Source organism: Bombina bombina, chromosome 4 (genome assembly GCF_027579735.1).
Source record: "Bombina bombina isolate aBomBom1 chromosome 4, aBomBom1.pri, whole genome shotgun sequence".
NCBI classification, from domain to species: Eukaryota; Metazoa; Chordata; class Amphibia; order Anura; family Bombinatoridae; genus Bombina; species Bombina bombina.
This window is the reverse complement of record NC_069502.1, coordinates 734,895,770-734,917,141: the sequence shown is the minus strand read 5'-3', so window position 1 is coordinate 734,917,141 and position 21,372 is coordinate 734,895,770. Positions and strand designations below refer to the sequence as shown.

At 37.4% G+C, this 21,372-nt stretch overlaps 1 protein-coding gene across 7 annotated transcripts in view; it reads left to right on the top strand.

Moving 5' to 3' along the window:
• Positions 1 to 21,372, top strand: part of ARID1B (AT-rich interaction domain 1B) — an 807,057-nt gene that overhangs the window by 249,426 nt on the left and 536,259 nt on the right. For all 7 annotated transcript variants that reach the window (XM_053710956.1, XM_053710958.1, XM_053710954.1 and 4 more), the window contains one exon: positions 12,122 to 12,241. In XM_053710956.1, coding sequence (XP_053566931.1) covers positions 12,122 to 12,241 — 120 coding nt within the window. The remainder of the gene's footprint in view (positions 1 to 12,121; positions 12,242 to 21,372) is intronic.

The window sequence follows — 21,372 nt, the reverse complement described above, 5'->3', positions numbered from 1 at the left end:
GCCACATCTGTCCAGGGGGATGCCATTCAGCAGACCAGATTGGACAATTGTAACAACAGACGCCAGCCTACTAGGTTGGGGCGCTGTCTGGAATTCCCTGAAGGCTCAGGGATCATGGACTCAGGAGGAGAGTCTCCTTCCAATAAACATTCTGGAATTGAGAGCAGTTCTCAATGCCCTTCTGGCTTGGCCTCAGTTAACAACTCGGGGGTTCATCAGGTTTCAGTCGGACAACATCACGACTGTAGCTTACATCAACCATCAAGGAGGGACAAGAAGCTCCCTAGCGATGATGGAAGTATCAAAGATAATTCGCTGGGCAGAGTCTCACTCTTGCCACCTGTCAGCGATCCACATTCCTGGAGTGGAAAACTGGGAGGCGGATTTCCTAAGTCGTCAGACTTTTCATCCGGGGGAGTGGGAACTTCATCCGGAGATCTTTGCCCAAATACTTCCACTTTGGGGCAAACCAGAGATAGATCTCATGGCGTCTCGCCAGAACGCCAAGCTTCCTTGTTACGGGTCCAGGTCCAGGGACCCGGGAGCAGTCCTGGTAGATGCTTTGACAGCACCTTGGACTTTCGGGATGGCCTATGTGTTTCCACCCTTCCCGATGCTTCCTCGATTGATTGCCAGGATCAAACAGGAGAGAGCATCAGTGATTCTGATAGCGCCTGCGTGGCCACGCAGGACCTGGTATGCAGATCTAGTGGACATGTCATCCTGTCCACCTTGGTCTCTGCCTCTGAGACAGGACCTTCTAATTCAGGGTCCTTTCAAACATCAAAATCTAATTTCTCTGAAGCTGACTGCTTGGAAATTGAACGCTTGATTTTATCAAAGCGTGGTTTTTCGGAGTCAGTTATTGATACCTTAATACAGGCTAGGAAGCCTGTTACCAGAAAGATTTACCATAAAATATGGCGGAAATACTTACATTGGTGCGAATCCAAGAGTTACTCATGGAGTAAAGTTAGGATTCCTAGGATATTGTCTTTTCTACAAGAAGGTTTAGAAAAGGGTTTATCTGCTAGTTCCTTAAAGGGACAGATCTCAGCTCTGTCCATTCTTTTACACAAGCGTCTGTCAGAAGTTCCAGACGTTCAGGCTTTTTGCCAGGCTTTGGCCAGGATTAAGCCTGTGTTTAAAACTGTTGCTCCACCATGGAGCTTAAATTTAGTTCTTAACGTTTTACAGGGTGTTCCGTTTGAACCCCTTCATTCCATTGATATCAAGCTGTTATCTTGGAAAGTTCTGTTTTTAATGGCTATTTCCTCGGCTCGTAGAGTCTCTGAGTTATCAGCCTTACATTGTGATTCTCCGTATCTGATTTTTCATTCAGATAAGGTAGTTCTGCGCACTAAACCTGGGTTCTTACCTAAGGTTGTCACTAACAAGAATATCAATCAAGAGATTGTTGTGCCATCATTGTGTCCGAATCCTTCTTCAAAGAAGGAACGACTTCTGCACAATCTAGATGTAGTCCGTGCCCTGAAATTTTATTTACAGGCAACTAAAGATTTTCGCCAAACTTCTTCCCTGTTTGTCGTTTATTCTGGACAGAGGAGAGGTCAAAAAGCTTCTGCTACCTCTCTCTCTTTTTGGCTTCGTAGCATAATACGTTTAGCCTATGAGACTGCTGGACAGCAGCCTCCTGAAAGAATTACAGCTCATTCCACTAGAGCTGTGGCTTCCACTTGGGCCTTTAAGAACGAGGCCTCTGTTGAACAGATTTGCAAGGCTGCAACTTGGTCTTCTCTTCGTACTTTTTCCAAATTTTACAAATTTGACACTTTTGCTTCTTCGGAGGCTGTTTTTGGGAGAAAGGTTCTTCAGGCAGTGGTCCCTTCCGTATAAAGATCCTGCCTGTCTCTCCCGTCATCCGTGTACTTTAGCTTTGGTATTGGTATCCCAGAAGTAATGATGACCCGTGGACTGACTACACTTAACAGGAGAAAACATAATTTATGCTTACCTGATAAATTCCTTTCTCCTGTAGTGTAGTCTGTCCACGGCCCGCCCTGTTTTTTATTGCAGGTCTAATTTTTTTAAATTATACTCCAGTCACCACTGCACCCTATAGTTTCTCCTTTCTCGTTTGGTTCTTGGTCGAATGACTGGGTGTGACGTAGAGGGGAGGAGCTATATAGCAGCTCTGCTTGGGTGATCCTCTTGCACTTCCTGTTGGGGAGGAGTTAATATCCCAGAAGTAATGATGACCCGTGGACTGACTACACTACAGGAGAAAGGAATTTATCAGGTAAGCATAAATTATGTTTTTTTAATTTTCTTTCTAAGTATTGTACAGAGACAGAGATAAGAAATGGAAGCATTTGAGTGATATGATAAAGAGTTTGGATCTGTCAGCAAGCCAAGCCTATTTTGATGGGCTTTGGTTTCAAAGAGCAAATCCAGCTATTTATTTTGCCGAAAGAAGCATACGTAAGCAATTTCTAATACATTTTATACTCTGAAGCGGGTATAACAAGCCATGGGGAACACATACAGGGAAAAACAATTTTACAGTGAACTGTTCCTTTTAATAGACTACATTATAGTGTAAACATAACTTTTATTTGCACAGGGGAAACAAAAAAAATTTGTGACTCAATTTATTGCAATATTTGTTTAATTGCGGTGTTTTGGAACCGAACCCGCAATATATCTGAGGTTTGCCTGTATATGACGCTAGCCTTGGAGCTGGTGCCCTAAACCTTTTCCTAACCTTTAACTGACAACCCTAAACCTAACTTGTGGCATTGATGAAATAGTTACAGCATCATCATAATAGCGTATTACCTGAATCTTGTGCCCACACCGTTGGCTACCATAATATTGCAGAAGCTCGTTTATAAAAATGTTAATGTAGAATAACTGCGTGTTGATTTGACCCTTTAAATATTTTTTCTTGGTCAGACATTTTTTTCTAATATACTTTATAGTGGTTGTCCTATCTCTAAGAGAAAAAAACTGATGTAAAGCGGCAAGGATTAACTTGTGCTGCTCAATTTATCACCATCCATCCTGAATATTATTTAGAAATAAGAATTATATGGAAAGAAGAATAAAATTTCTTTTCAGCATGAAGCACTGTGGGCCTGCTGTGGTAGATGCATGCAAATTGGCCAGCTGGTAGTTGGCTTGTGGCAGCTTATTTACTATATTTGAACCAGAATGGCTTTTCCCCCCTTTAACATAATGACAATGAGTGAGAAATCCTGTCACTCAATTCGACATAACTGAATGATTCCATCTGCTTCTCCAATGCAGAAAAAAAAAAAGAATTTACATAAAATAATAAGAATAAATAAATAACTAGAGAAATAGCTTAGAAGAGAAACGGGCTTTCTGCATTTACACACACACACACACACACACACACACACACACACACACACACACACACACACACACACACACACACACACACACACATATACATATACACACACATACACACACACACACATACATATATATATTTGAATGTATGTGCTTTTAAAATAAGGGGTGGTGGAATAATTGAAGGTAGCTTTTTTTTTTGTCCTTTTTTAATTAAAAAGCAGCTGTCTCACTAAAGTTTGGTTCCCCTCCTTTTTCATAACTGAGCAGTGTTTATGCATTATCCAGAACCGGTTCCGCTGCTTCATTTGCCAGCGCAGACATGTTGGGAAACGTACCATAGTCTCGTTAATAATGTGCAGTAAAGCTCTTCTGAGACAGATTTTTAGTTAGATGGGTGTGTGCCTTTTGGGTAGATGTATATTAAATGTTTTATTTTAGTAAATTTAGATTTGTATTATACAACAAATATTTATTACTAATAAGAAAACTACAAAGCAAACTAGCTGTAACAATCACAAAAGTAAAGAAAAAGAAAAAAGCCTTCTCAAATATTCACGTAATACGAGACTTTTTTTTTTTTTCCCAGAGAGCGTAGATTTGCAGAAGAGAAAAATTCAGACATATTTCTAGCTGAGAGTTTGTTTTCTACTGATTATGTCTACTGAACCTTAACCTTTTTTATTCAATTAACTTGCAAACCTTTTTTATTCAATTAACTTGCAAGACCTTTGGTGGCTGCTCTAAATGTCAGTCCCAAATTTTGTTGTATTTATCCACAGTTATTTTTATATTAGCTAAAGTGTTGGAGACTGATATCTAAATCTGTTTCTTCAATTTAATATAAAATTTTGATATGTATTAAATAAAGCTATCTTGCGTATAAAAGAACAGCAATAAAACATGATCAACGTATAATTACCTGAAACTGATTAACCCCTTAATGACCACAGCACTTTTCCATTTTCTGTCCGTTTGGGACCAAGGCTATTTTTACATTTTTGCGGTGTTTGTGTTTAGCTGTAATTTTCCTCTTACTCATTTACTGTACCCACACATATTATATACCGTTTTTCTCGCCACTAAAATATGAGGAAAAATTGAAAAAAAAAACACACTTTTTCTAACTTTGACCCCCAAAATCTGTTACATATCTACAACCACCAAAAAACACCCATGCTAAATAGTTTCTAAATTTTGTCCTGAGTTTAGAAATACCCAATGTTTACATGTTCTTTGCTTTTTTTGCAAGTTATAGGGCCATAAATACAAGTAGCACTTTGCTATTTCCAAACCACTTTTTTCCAAAATTAGCGCTAGTTACATTAGAACACTAATATCTTTCAGGAATCCCTGAATATCCCTTGACATGTATATATTTTTTTTTAGTAGACATCCCAAAGTATTGATCTAGGCCAATTTTGGTATATTTCATGCCACCATTTCACCGCCAAATGCAATCAAATACAAAAAATCGTTCACTTTTTTACAAATTTTTTCACAAACTTTCGGTTTCTCACTGAAATTATTTACAAACAACTTGTGCAATTATGGCATAAATGGTTGTAAATTCTTCTCTGGGATCCCCTTTGTTCTGAAATAGCAGACATATATGGCTTTGGCATTGCATTTTGGTAATTAGAAGGCCGCTAAATGCCACTGCGCACCACAAGTGTATTATGCCCAGCAGTTAAGGGGTTAATTAGGGAGCTTTTAGGGAGCTTGTAGGGTTAATTTTAGCTTTAGTGTAGTGTAGTAGACAACCCCAAGTATTGATCTAGGCACATTTTGGTATATTTCATGCCACCATTTCACCGCCAAATGCGATCAAATTGAAAAAAAAAGTTAAATTTTTAAAAATTTTCGGTTTCTCACTGAAATAATTTACAAACAGCTTGTGCAATTATGGCACAAATGGTTGTAAATACTTGTCTGGGATCCCCTTTGTTAAGAAATAGCAGACATATATGACTTTGGCGTTGCTTTCTGGTAATTAGAAGGCAGCTAAATCCTGCTGCGCCTCACACGTGTATTATGGCTAGCAGTGAAGGGGTTAATTAGGGAGTTTGTAGGTAGCTTGCAGGGTTAATTTTAGCTTTAGTGTAGAGATCAGCCTCCCACCTGACACATCCCACCCCCTGATCCCTCCCAAACAGCTCCCTTCCCTCCCCCACCCCACAATTGTCCCCGCCATCTTAAGTACTGGCAGAAAGTCTGCCAGTACTAAAATAAAAGGGTTTAAAAAAATAAATAAAAAAAATTAAGCATATTTACATATGCTACTGTGTAGGATCCCCTCTTAGCCCCCAACCTCCCTGATCCCCCCCCAAAACCGCTCTCTAACCCTCCCCTCTGCCTCATTGGGGGCCATCTTGGGTACTGGCAGCTGTCTGCCAGTACCCAGTTTGAAAAGAAAAAGTGCTTTATTTTTGTTTGTTTGGTTTTTTTCTGTAGTGTAGCTTCCCCCCCACACAGACAAACCCCCACCACCTTGCTGATCGTTTTTTTTTTAAACTTTTTAGCCATTTTTTAACTTTTGATTAACATTTTTTATTAATGCCTTTTCTGTAGCGTAGCGGTTCCCACCCGCTCCCTCCCCGTGCACGCGCCCGCCCCTGCCCTCCCGTGCACGCGCGCGCGTCCGTGCGCGCCCCCAGCCATCCCCGCCCACGATCCCGCCCCCCCTGCACATCACCAAGGCCATCGATGGCCGCCACCCGCCTCCCGGTCCGGCTCCCACCCACCAACGCATTGAGCCACCGATCTCCGGTGCAGAGAGGGCCACAGAGTAGCTCTCTCTGCACCGGATGGCTTAAAAAGGTTATTGCAGGATGCCTCCATATCGAGGCATCACTGCAATAACCGGAAAGCAGCTGGAAGCGAGCGGGATCGCTTCCAGCTGCTTTCCACACCGAGGACGTGCAGGGTACGTTCTCAGGCGTTAACTGCCTTTTTTTTGAGGACGTACCCTGCACGTCCTCGGTCGTTAAGGGGTTAAACACTATTTTAAAGGTACATTCCAGCCAAAATTGGAATCTACATGGATGCATTTCAGTTTTGAATAGACACATTTTTGTAATATACATGTATTAGCAAAAACACTTCTAATAAAAGCTATAGCTGTTTCAAACTTGTATTTAAAGGGACAGTCAATACCCGACACAACGTGATTCTATATTTTTAAAACCCAAACGAAGATCCGCCTCCCTTCTGCATTACCTATATCCTTGTCATAGTAATCATTTACGATACATTGTTTAATCCACACTAAATATGGCCGCCAAACTCATCCCCCTCACCCTTCTTCCCCCTCTCTATGCCATTTCAGGCTCGTCCATGTAGGTATTGATGACGCTCTTCATACGTCATTGCGCATGCGCATTTGTAATTCAGATCCAAATTGGACTTGCAGCAGCTAATTCATGTGTTTGGTGTCTGCAACAGTTGTGCAGAATAAAGTTCTGCTTTTTTGGTTCCTATCGCATTGCGCATGGGCGAAACTCCGTGAGTAGTAATAGTATGGAGATTATGTCAAACACCTTTTTGACAGATGGACACGCCCCTTTCTCCTCCCCTAGCCCCACCCCTTTCTACTCCCACTTTTACACACCTTTTTAATATCTATTTGATATAAAATTGATATAAAAAGAGATTTTGATCCAGATTTGATATAAAATTGATATTAAAAAGTGTTTTTAATAAGAATTTGATATAAAATTTATATAATTTTCTTTAATTAGGATTTGGATTAAAAGGTTATAAGAGGTTATTAAGCTTAATTATTTTGATATTGTTGATTAGGAGATTTATAAAAAGACTATAAAGTTTAATGTTATTTAATTAAAGGTGTAAAGTATACTTTGATATTGTATTCAATTACATCTTTATATATGTATCATCTATAATGTTCAATATGTTTAATAAGGCATGTCAGGACATGCTATGAAAAGGATATAAAATGTAATAGGATTAAAAGGTGTATGAGTATATAAGAATGTATAAAACTCACAGTTGTTTTGATATTTTCTTTTATTAGGAGGTTATAAAAAATAAAGTATAATATTTTGATAATGTTTGTTAACATTTGTTATAAGATTTCTGTGAATCAAATAATTTAATTCAGTATTGCACATTATCATATCTTCTCTGTCTTCATGCCAACACATTGCATGAACAAAATTCTCGGAATGCACAGGCAGCTTATATGCTCTGACAAATTATTTATTTAAAAAAGAATTTTAAAAAAATGCCGACTTATCTAATATGTCATTTGTTAAATGATGACTAAGTCATTTGTCAAATGACTAAAAATCATCATATTACTCTCAGATGTCATTTGAATTCACAGGCTATTTAAAATAAATGATGCACATAATTTTTGTAAGACTAAATCTCCACACTCAACATATTAAAAAAAACAAACCAAAAAAAAAACCTCCCTTATCTCTAAAAAAAACTTATACTCACAAAACAAAAAAAAATTAAAAATACTCAACCTATAATGCAAACATCTTAATAAAATTATTAACTCAGCATATTAAAAAACAAACCTCTCTTATCTCATTAAAAAAACCATATAGGATTTTGACCCCCTTTAAGTCAGCATATTATTTTATTCTCACGTAGCTGTACACAACTGATCAAGCAATTAAAGGGACATTAAACCAGAATCTACTGAGCCTATCTAGAATTGCTTTTCAGGAAGGAATATCAAGAGAATGAAGCAAATAAGATAACAGAAGTATATTAGAAAGCTGTTTAAAATTGTATTCTCTATCTGAATCATGAAAGAGAAAATTTGGGTTTAATGTCCCTTTAAATACAAATACAATATGTTTAAAACATTGCATTTACTACCTCTCACCACATTTCTGTAGCAACAAGATAACTTCATAAGAATTAAAATAAGATATATCTATATAAAAAAAGTGTTATAAATGTATTTGATTAAAAAGTATCTTGCTACAGAGCAAAAAAACCAAAACATTTATTTTTTTCAATTTTGTAAATGTGGTTTTTATCTTGTGTTAATTTTTGAAGTTCTTCGGGGTAAAAGTTACCTTCGATAGACTCATCAACTAAATCTTTCAGTTTGCAAAGGAGGTTTAAATCCTCTTGTATTCAGACCTTCAGTTATAAATATTTCATCTGTGAAATTTTGCTCATAACCTTTTGTGTTAATTTTTGTGTTAATTTTTTAAGTTCTTCGGGGTAAAAGTTACCTTCGATAGACTCATCAACTAAATCTTTCAGTTTGCAAGGAGGTTTAAATCCTCTTGTATTCAGACCTTCAGTTATAAATATTTCATCTGTGAAATTTTGCTCATAACCTTTTGTGAACGTGCCCTTATGTTTCGAAATCCTGACGTGGTCACCGATTTATAAAACAGGTTTAACCTTTTTAGTTTTTGGAGAAGATCCGTAAATATTTTTCCAGATGACAAGTGAATTTTCTTGCGTCACTTCTACCGGTTTACAACGTATGGTTCTGTGGTATGTATTATTATAACTATGAATTAATTTGTTCAATATGTTTATATATCTGTGTGTGTTGTGATGTGTAAAATAGCGCCACATTCTAGTCTTTAAAGTACAGTTAAATCGTTCTACGATTGCTGCTTTAACACAGTTGTTTGTGACAAAATGTTGAATTTTAAACTTTTTCAATAACTTCTGTACGGTTCCATTTAAAAATTCTATGCCTGTATCAGTCTGGATTTTCATAGGTACATGACCATCTTTGAATATTGTTTCAAATCCCTTTGCGATGCTTGGACCAGTTTTATTATGTAATCCAACGCCCCAAGCGTATTTAGAAAACCAATCTATAACGGTTAGGATATACTTTATACCGTCATTATATTTATGGTAATCTATCATGGATACCAGGTCAGCTTGCCATTGTATATCTAAAGAAGGTGAATATATTTTATTTCCTTCAAAAATACGTCTGGCCGGTTTATGTAGCCAGACGTATCTTGCTGATTTACATTTTTTTTTTTTCTGTTAAATCCATATTTTTTAGATGCTTTGTACAGATTTTCAACACAACCTAATGATCCGGGGTTTGTAGGATTATGATATAATTCTCTTAATACAAATCCACGATTGCTGTTAACAGACTACATTCTTTAGGCAGTATACAGCGAGTTTTTAATAAAACATTGATTTATAAGTTTTTTACTAAATATGTGTGAGGTATTTAGTCTGTTTTGAGTAAAAGACATGCACTATAATCAACAATATCAAAATAATTAAGCTTAATACCTTCTTATAACCTTTTAATCCAAATCCTAATTAAAAAAAAAAAATTATATAAATTTTATATCAAATTTGTATTAAAAACACTTTTTAATATCTATTTTATATCAAATCCGGATCAAAATCCCTTTTTATATCAATTTTATATCAAATTGATATTAAAAAGGGGCATAAAAACGGGAGTGGAAAGGGGCGGGTTAGGGGAGGAGAAAGGGCGTGTCCACCTGTCACAAATTTGTTTGATATAACCTTCATACTATTACTACTTCCGTAAATGAGTTTGAAGATTCTGACCCAGGATTGAATTATGATTGGCGGATGACTTGAAAGAGAAGGGAGATACATAATGGTGGGGGGAGTTAGGCGGCCATATTTTGAGCAGATTAACGCATGTATTGTGAAGGATTACTTGAAGTAGGATAGAGGTAATAGAGAAGGGAGACGTGCAGGCGGATCTTCATTTGGGTTATAAAAATGTGGAATCATGTTGTGTTGGGTGTTGACTGTCCCTTCAAGTATGCTCCGTGCATCGGTATTTTAAACACAGCACTTGCTCAGAGAGCCTAAGATGCTTTTACCATGTAATGACTCAATTTGTTAATTGCTGATATGATACAAGCCCCATTGGTGCTCTGAGCAGCTGCAGTATTTAAAATGCTAGTACACTGTGAATAGCTATGCTTCACGTGCAAATGCAAAGAAAATGAACACATTATACAGTGAAAACTTTTTCAAAAGGCATTTTTGCCAACATGTATATTGCAAATATAAATACACAGCAGGCGAAATAGTAGACAATTATTACGCCAAGCTGGTAGCTATACGAGGCGCCAAAAGGACATAGATAATATGAGTCTGCTTAGTGGTCAGTATACAAGTGTATATATACAAAATAAAGATGCATGTCTAGGTTAATATAGACAAAAGTGAAATATATACTAATGTATATAAAAAGTAATAATAAATTACTGTAAATCCAAGAAGTATATGCTATAGAGGCAGTACAAATAGTCAAACCAATGATATAACAACCAAAATATACAGAATGTAACAGTTGCAATATAATGTGTATATTAAAAAATAAAAAAATTAAAAATGAATACAATATCCTGTAATAGGGATTATCCAAATAACAGAAGGTATCACAGCTCCAGGCAGCTCCTCTTGGTATGTCTCTCCACGACAAGTGATAGATGGGCTAGAATGAGAAAATAGAGGGCGCCATATGGTGCAAATCAAACAGGTAACCGATGGTATGGCTGAAATCTTAATCATGTGGTGAAGAGCACAGAAGTGCAATATTCGCAGGCCGGAACCAATGGGTCGTCCGGCAGACACTGAGGCACACTGAGAGTTAATAGTATCCTCGTCCCATCCAGGAGGGAGTCCAAAGATGTTCTTTTGTGCCCCAAGAGATATCACAAGGTTAAGCGATCGTCCACTCTTGTAGAGGCACAACGATAGTGGGGGCCAGCAAGAGCAAGCAGCAGGAACAAGCAAGAGTAAATTAAAATTAAAATTAAAATTAAAAAAATAATTTATTTAAAATGTTTAAAATAGTAGCAACGCGTTTCTCCGTGTCACAGCATGGTTTCATCAGGCTGTAGGGGAAACCTCTGGATATGACGCTGAGCACGTGCACTCAACTTCTTTGGTTGACCATGTCGAGGCCTGTTCTGAGTGGAACCTGTCCTGTGAAACTGCTGTATGGTCTTGCCCACCATGCTGCAGCTCAGTTTCAGGGTCTTGGCAATCTTCTTATAGCCTAGGCCATCTTTATGTAGAGCAACAATTCTTTTTTTCAGATCCTCAGAGAGTTCTTTGCCATGAGGTGCCATGTTGAACTTCCAGTGACCAGTATGAAAGAGTGTGAGAGCGATAACACCAAATTTAACACACCTGCTCCCCATTCACACCTGAGACCTTGTAACACTGAGTCACATGACACCGGGGAGGGAAAATGGCTAATTGGGCCCAATTTGGACATTTCCACTTAGGGGTGTACTCACTTTTGTTGCCAACAGTTTAGACATTAATGGCTGTGTGTGGAGTTATTTTGAGGGGACAGCAAATGTACACTGTTATACAGGCTGTACACTCACTAATTTGTAACAAAGTTTCATTTCTTCAGTGTTGTCACATGATAAGATACAATACAATATTTACAAAAATGTTAGGGGTGTACTCACTTTTGTGTGATACTGTATATGTGTAAATGTGTGTGTGTGTGTGTATGTATGTATATATATATATATATATATATATATATATATTATTCTCTTGGAAGGGTCATCTAGTTTTCAAATATGAGTCAAATGTGTCATTAAAGGGACAGTCAACACTAAAATTGTAATTGGTTAAAAAGTTAGGTAACACCCATTCCCTAGCTTTGCACAACCAACATTTTTATGTTAATATACTTTATAACATTTAAACCTCTAAATTGCTATTCACTATGAATGAGTCACTATAGCAGATAATGTCTGTCACAATAACGCTTTTTTTTTTTTGCTCTTAGGCTCAGGATGTTTCCCAAGAAGGCTATGGAAACAGACCACAGCCTCCGTCATTGACTCCAGGGAAGAACAACCATGAAGACTTGAACTTAATACAACAAGAAAGGCCGTCAAGTCTACCAGTAAGAATTATTTCCTCTGGCTTTTTTTTTTTTTTTTGGTGTTGTATTTTATTTCCTTTGACAGTGTACATTTGTGATAGTTTACCATGCATACCATAATTATTTGCCAGCATTTTAAACTAAAGGACAACAATAGAGACTTTACTCTAAATAACAGTATTCACGTTGTGTGTGTATGTATGTATGTATGTATGTATGTATGTGTTTGTGCTAAACCTTGACATATGTCAAAGTTTAGCACAAACACTCACTGGACTTGAAGAAGGTGAAATAAAAAGTATTTATTCCATATATAAACAAGTGACGTTTCGGGGTGAACCCCAGACGTTGGTCTGATGAAGGGGTGAACACCCCAAAATTTTACTTGTTTATATATGGAATAAATACTTTTTATTTCACCTTCTGCAAGTCCAGTGAGTACTTGTGCTAAACCTTGATATTGAACTTTCTATAGCACCCTGGCCGAATTGGAATTTGTCTGTGGGAGTGCACTTATTCCAGTTGATTTTATATATATATATATATATATATATATATATATATATATATATTAGGAAATATTTGAAAGATAGCTTGATGACAGAACTGGATCCCACAGCCATTGAAAATTTAAGCTTATGGGGACATTTTGCATTATGTGAAAGGATTGTAAACATTAAAAGGGTGTAATAGTGTAAAATAAAATGTTCTTTCATTGGTTCTTTTTTTTTTTTTTTTACTACATTTTTAATCCCTGAAGATATAGCTGGTGAGCAAATGAAAAGCATTAATACATATGCTGAAATCACAGGCCATATTTTCATCTGAAACAGAATGTGGGGTATTCCAGGATTGCAACCTTATTAAGGGCCCTTTTCTCTACAGCTCTCTGGTATGACAATATTATTTAACAAATCGGTTAGTAATACGAGGTCCCTCAAAGAATATCAGAAGACAAATTTTAGTTTGAGAGATGTTTATGACTTGTGCGTTTGGATCCTTTGTTAGGACACGAATGCGGAAAATGGCGGCCGTTCATTGCATTCAGCTCTTTTCTGAGCCAGATTTATTCTTGTGAAAGTTCATTTTTGATTTCTGCTCATGCTTGCAAGTTTTTGATAATCAAGCCCTAAGAGTTTAAGCCTTTTGAAAGAGTTATCCATACGGTAAAATAATAATAAAATAAAATTTCTTTCATGTAATTAGCAAGAGTCCATGAGCTAGTGACGTATGGGATATACATTCCTACCAGGAGGGGCAAAGTTTCCCAAACCTCAAAATGCCTATAAATACACCCCTCACCACACCCACAAATCAGTTTTACAAACTTTGCCTCCTGTGGAGGTGGTGAAGTAAGTTTGTGCTAGATTCTACGTTGATATGCGCTCCACAGCAGGTTGGAGCCCGGTTTTCCTCTCAGCGTGCAGTGAATGTCAGAGGGATGTGAAGAGAGTATTGCCTGTTTGAATACAATGATCTCCTTCTACGGGGTCTATTTCATAGGTTCTCTGTTATCGGTCGTAGAGATTCATCTCTTACCTCCCTTTTCAGATCGACGATATACTCTTATATATATACCATTACCTCTGCTGATTCTCGTTTCAGTACTGGTTTGGCTTTCTACTACATGTAGATGAGTGTCCTGGGGTAAGTAAGTCTTATTTTCTGTGACACTCTAAGCTATGGTTGGGCACTTTTATATAAAGTTCTAAATATATGTGTTTAAACATTTATTTGCCTTGATTCAGGATGTTCAACGTTCCTTATTTTCAGACAGTCAGTTTCATATTTGGGATAATGCATATGAATAATTCAATTTTTTCTTACCTTAAAATTTGACTTTTTTTCCTGTGGGCTGTTAGGCTCGCGGGGGCTGAAAATGCTTCATTTTTTTGCGTCATTCTTGGCGCGGACTTTCTTGGCGCAAAATTTTTCTTGTTATTTCCGGCGTCATACGTGTCGCCGGAAGTTGCGTCATTTTTTTGATGTTTTTGCGCCAAAAAATGTCGGCGTTACCGGATGTGGCGCCATTCTTGGAGCCAAAAGCATTTAGGCGCCAAATAATGTGGGCGGCTTTTTTGGCGCTAAAAAATTCGAGCGTCATTGTTGTCTCCACAATATTTAAGTCTCATTATTTATTACTTCTGGTTGCTAGAAGCTTGTTCATTGGCATTTTTTTTCCCATTCCTGAAACTGTCATTTAAGGAATTTGATCAATTTTGCTTTATATGTTGTTTTTTCTATTACATATTGCAAGATGTCTCAGATGGACTCTGAATCAGAAGCCGCTTCTGGAAAAACGCTTAACTGAGTTTCAGTTCTACCAAAGCTAAGTTCATTTATTTTAAATGTTATAAATGTTTATCTTTAGCTATGGTTTGTAATAAGTTATTATGTTATACTTTTACATGCGGATTCCATTAGTATTTATGCTTTATATATTTTCTTTTCTTACAAGAAATATTTAGAAGACTTATAAGAAATATTTTTCTGATTCTATGTTAAAGGCTTTGTCTGACTTCGTGCCTTCTAATAAAAATTTTAGGTCTTTTTCACTTCTTTTTTAATTATTGAAGTTTCAAATGACCAACAACATACTGATTTATCCTTCTCTGATGATGTTTTTTTCTCTTTCAGAAATTTTCTTCATCAGATATTGACACTAACAAATCTACTTTTTTATTATTTTTCTATTATTAAAGTACATTTCTTCTTTGTTGAAAAGGTGTTGATTATTTTGGATATTAAGGTAACTAGTTATTTAAGACTAGCTGACATTATTTCTGCCTATTTATTTCTTCTGTGTTTTCAGAGGTTTTCTTTCCAATTCCCTATACTAGGGAATGGAATAGGCTGAGAATTTTCTTTTATTCCTTCTTCAAAGGTTTTAAACTATATTCTTTGCCAGCAGTTAAACTCAATTTGGAGGGTTCTCCAATTTATTGGGGCTATCTCTAATTCTACTTATTATGCTATTGTTTCTATAGCAAAATAGTATTTATTTTCCTTTAGATAGTTGTATCTTATTTATGGAAAATTATTTAGTTTCAGGTACTTTCTTGGTCCTGTGATTTATTTGGATATTGCAATTGCTTCATTTTCTCAGTTTACTTTAAGATCAAGTATCAGATTATGATTTATTTTAGCATTGTTAAAGGGACAACATTTACTAGACTAGGTGCTGTTGCATTTGTCTTGTTGTTTTGCATTTATTGATTATGCAAGTCCACTGTATTGGTTGGTCCTTTAATCTGGACTATCATGCTAATAATTTCATTTGTGTCTTCATTTTATTGAATATTTTTGCAACTGAGGGTTAATCTATGTCTTTAGCTTTTTTAGCTAGAAGAATTTTGTGATTTTTAAAAAAATCCATATTTCTTTTGTTCTAAGATAATCAATTATTTGTTTTATAATTGGATTCAATTCTTAACTGTTACTCTGGGCTTCAAGGTTGAGTTCTAAGACTAAAACTTTAAGCTTATACTGGTTTGGTTGTTCTTATTAAGGAACGAATTCCTGAGTTCTTTCCCAAGTAACATGTCTATATTTGGAGTTCGAAATCAGCTCCCTAATTTTGCAATGTACGTGCCGTATTCCAGCTTGGCTGGTAAGGGGCAGGTTAAGGCTTCTTTGAAATTTCTTTTGATTTTATTCCAGTAAGGCTAACACTTTCTTTAACTGTGTTTCTGTCCTATATATTTTGGGTACTGTTGAAGCATGGCTGGGCACCCATGGGGTTCAAGCGCTGCTCAGACCTGGAATCTTCTGGGGTATTTCTTCCAGTTCCTTTTGAGGAACCGGGTTTTGGAGTTTTATTCAAACTATTTTGCCTTTTTATGGTCATTGATAGCATTATTTGTTTTCATTAGATACAATAAATGCATATTTTCATTTTTCTGTTTTCAGATTATTTTCTGAGGATGCGGAATCTCATATGATTCACTTACTCTTCAGGACATAGTTAGAGGATCTTCTTTTCAAAAGCTCTTGATTCCTCACACAAGGGTCACCTTTTTTAGGTTTCCAGATAGTTTGTGTCACTGTCCTTGTCTCTATCAGACAAGGGATAATGTTATGGGTTCCGTCTATCGGTACCTTTAGTCTCTATTATTTCCTTCAGTTGCTATATATGCATAGAAGTTTTAGGTCTTATGGCCACAGCATTGGATTCAATTCCCTTTGCTCATTTTCACTAGAAGGAACCTTTCCAGTCTTTTATAAGTGTTGTTTCTTCAAGAACATGGTTGGAGGATCAATTTACCAAAAAGTTCGTTTGATTCCTCTGACAAGGGTAACCTTTTTAGGTTTCCTGATAGATTCAGTGTTCTTGATTCTGTCTATGACGGACAAGAGGCGTCTGAAATTGGTTTCAGCTTATCGAAACCTTCAGTCTCAATCTTTCCCTTCGGTAGCCTTATGCATGGAAATTCTAGGTCTTATGACTGCTGCATTGGACGCGATCCCCTTTGCTCGTTTTCACATGCGACCTCTTCAGCTCTGTATGCTGAACCAGAGGTGCAGGGATCATACAAAGATATCTCAATTAATATCTTTAAAACCGATTGTTCGACACTCTCTGACGTGGTGGACAGACCACCATCGTTTAGTTCAGGGGGCTTCTTTTGTTCTTCCAACCTAGACTGTGATCTCAACAGATGCAAGTTTGACAGGTTGGGGAGCTGTATGGGGGTTTCTGACAGCACAAGGGGTTTGGGAATCTCAGGAGGTGAGATTACCAATCAACATTTTTGGAACTCCGTGCAATTTTCAGAGCTCTTCAGTCGTGGCCTCTTCTAAAGAGAGAGTCGTTCATTTGTTTCTAGACGGACGATGTCACAACCGTGGCATATGTCAATCATCAAGGAGGAACTCACAGTCCTCTGGCTATGAAATAAGTCTCTCGAATACTTGTATGGGCGGAATCCAGCTCCTGTCTAATTTCTGCGGTTCATATCCCAGGTTTAGACAATTGGGAAGCGGATTATCTCAGTCGCCAAACGCTAAATCCGGGCGAATGGTTTCTTCACCCAGAGGTATTTCTTCAGATTGTTCAACTATGGGGGCTTCCAGAAATAGATCTGATGGCTTCTCATCTAAACAAGAAGCTTCCCAGGTATCTGTCCAGATCCAGGGATCCTCAGGCGGAAGCAGTGGATGCATTGTCACTTCCTTGGAAGTATCATCCTGCTTATATCTTTCCGACTATAGTTCTTTTTCCAAGATTCTAAAGGAACGTTCGTTTATTCTGCTGGTGGCTCCAGCATGGCCTCACAGGTTTTGGTATGCGGATCTTGTCCGGATGGCCACTTGCCAACCGTGGACTCTTCCGTAAAGACCAGACCTTCTATCGCAAGGTCCTTTTTTCCATCAGGTTCTCAAATCCTTAAATTTGAAGGTATGGAGATTGAACGCTTGATTCTCAGTCATAGAGGTTTCTCTGACTCTGTGATTAATACTATGTTACAGGCTCGTAAAACTGTATCTAGGAAGATATATTATTGAGTCTAGAAGATTTACATTTCTTGGTGTTTTTCTCATCATTTTTCTTGGCATTCTTTTAGAATTCCTACAATTTTACAGTTTCTTCAGGATGGTTTGGATAAGGTTTGTCTGCAAGTTCCTTGAAAGGTCAAATCTTTGCTCTTTCTGTTCTTTTTCACAGAAAGATTGCTAGTCTTCCTGATATTCATTGTTTTGTACAAGCTTTGGCTCGTATAAAACCTGTTATTAAGTCAATCTCTCCTCCTTTGAGTTTGAATTTGGTTCTGGGGGCTCTTCAAGCTCCTCCGTTTGAACCTATGCATTCGCTGGACATTAATTACTTTCTTGGAAAGTTTTGTTCCTTTTGGCCATCTCTTCTGCTAGAAGAGTTTCTGAATTATCTGCTCTTTCTTGTGAGTCTCCTTTTCTGATTTTTCATCAGGATAAGGCGGTGTTGCGAACTTCTTTTAAATTTTTACCTAAGGTTGTGAATTCTAACAACATTAGTAGAGAAATTGTGGTTCCTTCATTGTGTCCTAATCCTAAGAATTCTAAGGAAAAGTCGTTGCATTCTTTGGATGTAGTTAGAGCTTTGAAATATTATGTTGAAGCTACTAAGGATTTCCGAAAGACTTCTAGTCTATTTGTTATCTTTTCCGGTTCTAGGAAAGGTCAGAAGGCTTCTGCCATTTCTTTGGCATCTTGGTTAAAATCTTTGTTTCATCATGCCTATGTCGAGTCGGGTAAAACTCCGCCTCAAAAGATTATAGCTCATTCTACTAGGTCAGTTTCTACTTTCTGGGCGTATAGGAATGAAGCTTCAGTTGATCAGATTTGCAAAGCAGCCACTTGGTCTTCTTTGCATACTTTTACTAAATTCTACCATTTTGATGTGTTTTCTTCTTCTGAAGCAGTTTTTGGTAGAAAAGTACTTCAGGCAGCTGTTTCAGTTTGATTCTTCTGCTTATATTTTCAGTTTTTTTCATTATAAGATTTAAACTTTATTTTGGGTGTGAATTTTTTTCAGCGGAATTGGCTGTCTTTATTTTATCCCTCCCTCTCTAGTGACTCTTGCGTGGAAGATCCACATCTTGGGTAGTCATTATCCCATACGTCACTAGCTCATGGACTCTTGCTAATTACATGAAAGAAAACATAATTTATGTAAGAACTTACCTGATAAATTAATTTCTTTCATATTAGCAAGAGTCCATGAGGCCCACCCTTTTTTGTGGTGGTTATGATTTTTTTGTATAAAGCACAATTATTCCAATTCCTTATTTTTTATGCTTTCGCACTTTTGTCTTATCACCCCACTTCTTGGCTATGCGTTAAACTGATTTGTGGGTGTGGTGAGGGGTGTATTTATAGGCATTTTGAGGTTTGGGAAACTTTGCCCCTCCTGGTAGGAATGTATATCCCATACGTCACTAGCTCATGGACTCTTGCTAATATGAAAGAAATGAATTTATCAGGTAAGTTCTTACATAAATTATGTTTTTAATTTTACACTAAAATATCTATTTAAGCATTAATGTCCTATTAGTATTTAGGAAACATTTTAGCATTTACAGGTATAATAACTTCTGTTCTTTCCCAGCATTGTTTGCGCCTTATTAGAACACATCCATATCCCAACTACAAACAAAACGTATCTCACTTCATTTTGTAGCGGCATATGCTTTATTTAATTAATGTAAATATACATTTTTACACACATGGCACTCTTGGAATAAATTGTGACACAACTTTAACACGCTACAATTATTTTAACACATCTCAAATGACTTTCCATTGTCATTTTACACATTATTTTTGTATTTAACAATTTATTATATAATCAATCATAAACACAATGTAGAACACCTTAAAGGGACATTCAATTCTTGCCTTCAGTTTCTTGTCCATGCTCAGTAGAGCACTTTTGATGCAAATGTCATGTACCAATAGAACTTAAATGGATCTGAAACAGTGTTCCGTTAGTACTGATTATTTGATTTATCAAGCCCTTCTCATTCCTTCGACTGCAGGTTCTCTTGTGAGAACCTGCATTGAATTTTTATCAAGCAGCGGTCATCAGACCGCTGCTTCACTTCCCTCTTCTCCACTTCTTAGTTGGAGACTTTCATTCTCCCAGTCTCATCGGACCAGAGAAATTGACAGCTACTGCCCATGCATAATTGGCTGTGCGCGGGCAGGGTTGCACGTGAGCGCAAAATAGCGCTTGTGTGCATTGTTAAATTCGGGCAGCGAATTGCTGCCCGCCTAAGGAGAACTCTGGCAAACTGGGCGAATATGGATCGGTAAATGGAGCGCAATGTCTTTTTTTTATGTTTACTTTCGTTTAAATAACATTTTTTTATTGATCTATTTTTACTAAATGAGCACTGTTTCATATTCCTTTTAAGGCGTTGGATTAGACTGGGCCCATGCACGAATGCAAAAACAGAATTTATGTTTACCTGATAAATTTCTTTCTCCAACGGTGTGTCCGGTCCACGGCGTCATCCTTACTTGTGGGATATTCTCCTCCCCAACAGGAAATGGCAAAGAGCCCAGCAAAGCTGGTCACATGATCCCTCCTAGGCTCCGCCTACCCCAGTCATTCGACCGACGTTAAGGAGGAATAATAGCATAGGAGAAACCATATGGTACCGTGGTGACTGTAGTTAAAGAAAATAAATTATCAGACCTGATTAAAAAACCAGGGCGGGCCGTGGACCGGACACACCGTTGGAGAAAGAAATTTATCAGGTAAACATAAATTCTGTTTTCTCCAACATAGGTGTGTCCGGTCCACGGCGTCATCCTTACTTGTGGGAACCAATACCAAAGCTTTAGGACACGGATGAAGGGAGGGAGCAAATCAGGTCACCTAAATGGAAGGCACCACGGCTTGCAAAACCTTTCTCCCAAAAATAGCCTCAGAAGAAGCAAAAGTATCAAACTTGTAAAATTTGGTAAAAGTGTGCAGTGAAGACCAAGTCGCTGCCCTACATATCTGATCAACAGAAGCCTCGTTCTTGAAGGCCCATGTGGAAGCCACAGCCCTAGTGGAATGAGCCGTGATTCTTTCGGGAGGCTGCCGTCCGGCAGTCTCGTAAGTCAATCTGATGATGCTTTTAATCCAAAAAGAGAGAGAGGTAGAAGTTGCTTTTTGACCTCTCCTTTTACCTGAATAAACAACAAACAGGGAAGATGTTTGTCTAAAATCCTTTGTAGCATCTAAATAGAATTTTAGAGCGCGAACAACATCCAAATTGTGCAACAAGCGTTCCTTCTTTGAAACTGGTTTCGGACACAGAGAAGGTACGATAATCTCCTGGTTAATGTTTTTGTTAGAAACAACTTTTGGAAGAAAACCAGGTTTAGTACGTAAAACCACCTTATCTGCATGGAACACCAGATAAGGAGGAGAACACTGCAGAGCAGATAATTCTGAAACTCTTCTAGCAGAAGAAATTGCAACTAAAAACAAAACTTTCCAAGATAATAACTTAATATCAACGGAATGGAAGGGTTCAAACGGAACCCCCTGAAGAACTGAAAGAACTAGATTGAGACTCCAAGGAGGAGTCAAAGGTTTGTAAACAGGCTTGATTCTAACCAGAGCCTGAACAAAGGCTTGAACATCTGGCACAGCTGCCAGTTTTTTGTGAAGTAACACC